The sequence below is a fragment of the Scatophagus argus genome, chromosome 4 (assembly GCF_020382885.2).
Source record: "Scatophagus argus isolate fScaArg1 chromosome 4, fScaArg1.pri, whole genome shotgun sequence".
Classification (NCBI taxonomy): Eukaryota; Metazoa; Chordata; class Actinopteri; family Scatophagidae; genus Scatophagus; species Scatophagus argus.
Window position 1 is genome coordinate 18,006,015 of NC_058496.1, and position 6,000 is coordinate 18,012,014.

At 39.6% G+C, this 6,000-nt stretch overlaps 1 protein-coding gene across 1 annotated transcript in view; it reads left to right on the top strand.

Moving 5' to 3' along the window:
* LOC124057429 (whirlin-like) overlaps window positions 1-5,596 on the top strand; it is a 62,959-nt gene extending 57,363 nt beyond the window's left edge. Inside the window, exons 11-12 of the mRNA XM_046385671.1 lie at window positions 70-198; window positions 3,986-5,596. Of these exons, the coding sequence (XP_046241627.1) occupies window positions 70-198; window positions 3,986-4,162 (306 nt within the window). The 3' untranslated portion in view covers window positions 4,163-5,596. The remainder of the gene's footprint in view (window positions 1-69; window positions 199-3,985) is intronic.
* Window positions 5,597-6,000: the final 404 nt, after the last annotated feature.

Below are 6,000 nucleotides of genomic sequence, written 5' to 3' on the forward strand. Positions count from 1 at the left end.
AATATACAAGTTCAAACTTATTCTCTACTTCCTCGACTCCTGATTCCTTTTCATGTTTTGTCCCAGCAGATTGGCTCACCAGTCCCAGTGTCCAGTGCTACCCTGGTACGTGTGGTGAAAAATGCCAACACCCTTGGCATTGCTATCGAAGGTGGAGCCAACACACGCCAACCTCTGCCACGCATAGTTACCATTCAGGTGAGTCAGCGCTGCAGTTTGTCAGATTTATGCTTCAAAGCTATTATTTTGTGTCAGTATTGAATGTATCTGTGTAGATTCTCAGTCATCCAGATCATGGTCAAGCTTGAAGAATTCTGTTAGGCAACTGGACATGAAGTTTTATAGAAGACGTTTCGCCTCTCATCCAAGAAACTTCTTCAGTTCTAAATGATGGTGGGGAGTACTGGAATATATATATGGCAAAGGAATTTGGGAACAAAGGTGTCTCAGGTCCCTCCTATTGAATGGGCCGTTAGGGTCACCTGGTGAAGTGTTAACGGTCGTGAGGGGGTTCTGAGGGGGCCTTGACATCCCTGTCAGAGTGGTTTTGGTCACATGCCTCTTTGATGTGTGAACCTGGTGAGAGCAGGTGAGAAGTGAATCTTTTGGGAATTATTCCTCAGAGGGCCTTGTAAGTGGATGACAGTGGATGTTGTGTCTTGGACCACCTCCTCTGTTGAGTGATGGTTTTTCTAGATTGATGAAGATGGCTTCCTTTACTCCTCTCTCAAACCATCTGTCTTCCCTGGCCAAAATGTAGATGTTGTTGTCCTCAAAAGTGTGGCCTTTAGCCTTGAGGTGTAGGTGAACAGCTGAGTCCTGAGGAGTTGGCCCTCCTGTGTTGGGCCATGCGCTTGTGTAGCGGTTGTTTGGTCTCCCCAGTGTACAGGTCAGCGCACTCTTCACTACACTGAACAGCATACACCACATTGTCCAGCTTGTGTCTGGGTGTCTTATCTTTGGGATGCACCAGTTTTTGTCTCAGGGTGTTGCCGGGTCTGAAGTGTACAGGGATCTGATGCAAAAACCCCTGCAATGTAAGGAATGACGACATTCCTCCTCCTGTTGTTCTCCTTCTCTACGGGCTTCTTTTTGTTGGTTTTTAGAAAGGCCCATCTGGGATAACTGCAGGTTTTGAGGGCTGTCCTAATGTGTCCCTGTACCCACATCTTACCTCTGTTGGTGGTAGGAATGGTGTCTGCCCGTGACTGAAGGGTGCCGATGACCCCTAATTTGTGCTCCAGTGGGTGGTGTGAGTCAAAACGGAGGTACGGATTGGTGTGAATGGGCTTCATGTAAACCTCTATGTTGAGTTGTTCATCCTCCATGATGTGGACCGCGCACTCCAAAAAGGCAAGGTTTTTATCTTTCACATCTTCCCGGGTGAACTTGATGTTCCTGTCCACTGCGTTGATGTGGTCTGTGAAGGCGCTGATATCCTTTAAAAGAAACTTTGTCTTCCTTCACCATCTGATTATTTTGCATGCATTTGTTTTGCACCGTCAACATACTAACACATTCCCCAAACATAAGTCCTCCTGTTGATGTTTCTCTCCGACACCCTTCACATTTTAAGTACAATAATGTACAAAGAAAGCAAAGCAGCATGTTTCCATAACGGAGGTGTTTTATATGCAGAGGGTGAGAGGCGATAACATCAGCTAATCACTGAATGAGTTATATCCTGAGTCATCTCAGCAGTACTCAGGCCTCCACTCCGTCTCTTTTATAAGCAGGGCATCCTTGAGGACTTTTTGTAACTATGCAGTAATTTCCATAACAATGACTTTTACCACTGGCTTTGAATGTCAGTCGGTATTATTATGACCCCAACTGTCATTTTGTAGCTTGTGAAACATGTTCCCCTGCAGTAAGTGTGACATTGCACATGAATATGTCCACGTTTCCTTGTTATATTCCTATCATCTCAGTCACTCACTCACAACTCACTCACATTATAGGACTTGCAATTGACAGTATCACAAAGGCTACAGCAGACCCTAGTACTGTAGTCCTATTTATTTAACACATTCTTCCTCCTTGTCAAAGGCTGACACCTGTTACCTGTGATGCAACTGAAAATTTGTGTGTTATAATATAGGCATAGACAGAAAAAATATTCAATAACATGTCTTCATTTTTAACTTGTTTTCATACAGTACTGCAAACTTTATACATGCACCATGTGTGATGCTAGAAGTTAAATGCTAGCAAGCTAAAGCCACTTAGAATTTGCCATTAAACTTTAAGCATATTAAACTGCTTAAAAACTTAGCTGCTAATGTTTCATCATTCAACATCATTCAGCTGAGATGCTAAATGTTGTAGTCCTTGTTCTGTCTGCTCTTGGCTTGTAAGCTAAAATCAAAGTTTGTCCTATATTGAGCCTTTGTGCCACTTTGGTGCAGTATAAAATGTGAAAGAAGTCTGGAAGAGGCTATGATGGTTGGGTGGGTCAAACATAGGACTGTCCTCCAAGAGACTAGGGTTTGATCCCTGTGTGTGTGTGTGTGTGCTTTAAACTTTTTAAATGTAGTTATTTTAACCCAAAACGGTACCTTTTCCTAAACCTAACTAAGGAGTTTTTGTGTCTATACCTAACCAAACATGCTGTTTTACAATGCGATTCCAAAACTCATAATATTGGAATATTTGTTGTGTTTCTTATATTTTGCAGATTGCATTATATCTAAACTAATTCCATATAATTGACATCACTGTGGAAGATAACTGGAGTTCATTTCCAGCATTTTAGGATAAAGTAGGGCTGTGTGAAGCGAAGTTTGTGTTCTGTTCAACAGGTATTTGATAAGTTGGCCATACTGCCTCCTTTGTGTTGCACATCTGAGCATTGTCATCACTGACTCTGGTAAAATATCCTATTGCCTTTTGTTTCATTGTCTGGGCTCTCTGCTTTGTTTTTAGGTTGTTGTCCATTGTGTGTGTGTGTGTGTGCAAAACTGTTTATTATGATCTCAGTCTTATCCTCTGGGCTGCTAGGAGCTGCTGCATTGAAGCGGCTTGCAGTTAATGCCTTGCTCATAAGCTTATTAGTAATGCTTGTAGAAGGAGCTGAAAGTGTGTCTGATTCATTACCCTTCTCAGAATTTCTTGGCCAGTCTCCTGAATCAGAATTCATTATTATTGGCCTGCATGCCCTGCAGAGATGTTTTCATCTGCTATTTAGTAATTGAATGTCACAGCAAATAAACATATTTACTGCTGAGGATTAAACTGAATTGTGTTTGTCCTGTTTGTCCTGAGTGGAGGAAGGATCAATGAATGGATGGACGGATTAATACTGTTGCTGTTGGACCACCTAGTAAAAGAAGAGCAAATGCTCACATTATATGACTGTACTGACTTAAAATGAGATGACTACTTATAAATGACTCATCAACTTAGGTTCTTCAGTTCCTTCAACAGCTGACCAATCTTTCTAAATTGTCTAAATTTAGCTAAAGTACGGGTTAGGTGGTAGATTCTAAACTAGGAGCAACATTTTTTTTTTTTTTACATTACTCATAGTTCAGCAACGGTAATAATAATAATAAAATAATGTGGACTGGGGCAACTTATTGAGTTTGCTCTTATATAGTCCTGCCACAGCTTTTTACTATTAAACATACTTTTTCTTTAAGATTAGATAAAATCTTAAAATCCTACAACATCATCATTGTAGGATTATGTAATTAGTTCTAGGTAAACTAGTAATTATTAGGAGACAGGGCTGTCATGCAGGTCTTCATCCCAAAATCAGAGTGTTAAATAAGCAGAATTCCCCTAGACGACGTCAAAGACGTGACCTCAGTGTTTTCACTGGTACCTATGGCCCTGCCAAAAAGTGTAAGATCAAGGGCAGATGATATTCTATAAATGAAACACAGGCTTTCTATTGACTGACCACTCATCTGCCACTGAATGGGTCTATCTTTCTAAATATGTCATATTTCCCTCCTTTGTTCCTTCTTGTCCCTGTTGACAGAAAGGAGGCTCGGCTCATAACTGCGGCCAGCTTAAGGTGGGTCAGATCATCCTGGAGGTCAACGGCATTTCACTGAGAGGTCGGGAGCACAAGGATGCTGCCCGGATCATCGCTGAGGCCTTCAAGACCAAAGAGAAGGATCATATTGACTTCCTGGTGGTTGAGCCAGGACTCTAGTATGAGGACTTTGCACTTTATGCAGCTTGGTTTTAAGAAGACACTGTTGTACTGCATTGAGGGAACTGTGCGAACTGAACCACATGATGCTGTAGTATAATCATGACCCTCATTTTAATTTCAGGGAAGGGATTAGTGGATAAGATGTGTTGGGTATTTGTTGACTGCACTCTACGGAGATTTGCACATTTTAAATTTAGAAGAGGTTATTACATTAATATATGCCATATATATAAGTCATATCGGGGTCATATGCTATTTGCATTTTTTCATTAGTTAATTCTGTTTTGTTTTGTCTTTTTAGTTCTCAAACTCGCAATACTGTTATATGTTTCACCAGTACAACAATTAGTACTGATGGTGTAGCTGTCACACTCAAGTCAAGTGTCTTGTATTTTTCATTCTTGAGACAAAATGTGGGGAGGCAGAGCTGCATGGGGGGATGCCGGAAGCATCAGATTCTGATCAAAGGTTATTCAAACTTCTTCGGAAGACAAAAGCAAGTTGAACAGTAAAACTATTACCAAGACTGTTGAAGTGATAGAAGCCAAACAACCGACATCCGGCTGCCTTCACTTCTAGCACTTCAACTACCATGACCCAGATGACCGAGAACCTACATCGACATATTACCAAAACTGTGTTGCAAAAATCCATCACAGTTTACAGCATTCAAAATTGGAAGTTAATCTAAGTAAGTCTATAGAGATGTCACCACATTTTGAGATGTCAGCAATTAAGATGGTGAGTACATGTTATCATCAAAAAAAAAAAAGATGGATGATGCTTAAGATGTAACAAGCTAAATTATTTCTTTAAATAAGTTGGACTTCAATGTAGAGAGAAAACCAGCTAACTTCACTGGCAAAACCTCTGGTTGAGACGTAACACTTTCTATGATGACCCTATGGCCCATTAGGGGGGCATCCACAGTGTACAATAGAGCATTCATAATTCTTTATGACATAAACACACATATTGCTTTCTGATACACTATATCAACAGTCATAAAACATTGTAGATGTGACATAATGAATTATATGTTCAAGGGGGTATAGTATCACGATAATCACTTATGATGAAGTGTAAGATTCTCTTAAATGCATGAAAATGCATTATGCTTAGCACCAAAAATAAAACATTATGATGAAGCATGTATTGTTATCGATGCATCCATATGAACTTCACTTTGCTTAACGCATACCGTAGTAACTTATGATACTGCATGAACTGTTACTGAACTGCATACTAAGAGTCCTTACTACAGCTGATTGTTGAAGTGTGTATAGGTGCGTATAGGTAGTCATAATGTATCGTAAGCTCCAAGAGTATCCGTAAGACCCTTACACTTCGATATAAGTCACATCTAGAATGTTTTATGAATGTTGATATAGTGCATGTGAAAGTATTGAATGAGTCATAAGGAATTATGAATGCATTATAATACCTTAACACATTAAAAATGTGGTTTAGAAAGTGTAAGTAACTGCAGAAGTTTAGCAGGTTTGCTTAAGTGAAATGAATCGCTTAAAGGTGGAATTTACAGCATTTGATATTGCAACAGAATACCAGCATCATAGACCAAAACAGACCCATTGTTCATTCAGTAAAGTTGGAAAGAAAAAAAAAGAAAGCTCATGTGAATACTCAACTCAGATCAAACTGAAAAATTAGGCACTGCTATCAAATGTAAATAAAAAATTGTTGTTATGACATAGCCTATTTCTTTATTTTAGTTACTTTATTTTTCTTTAGTTTCTTTATTTTAGTTATAATAGGGCAAAGTTTGTTTGTTTTTTCAACCAGGCCTCATGTTGAAAATGAGAATGATGAAAGAG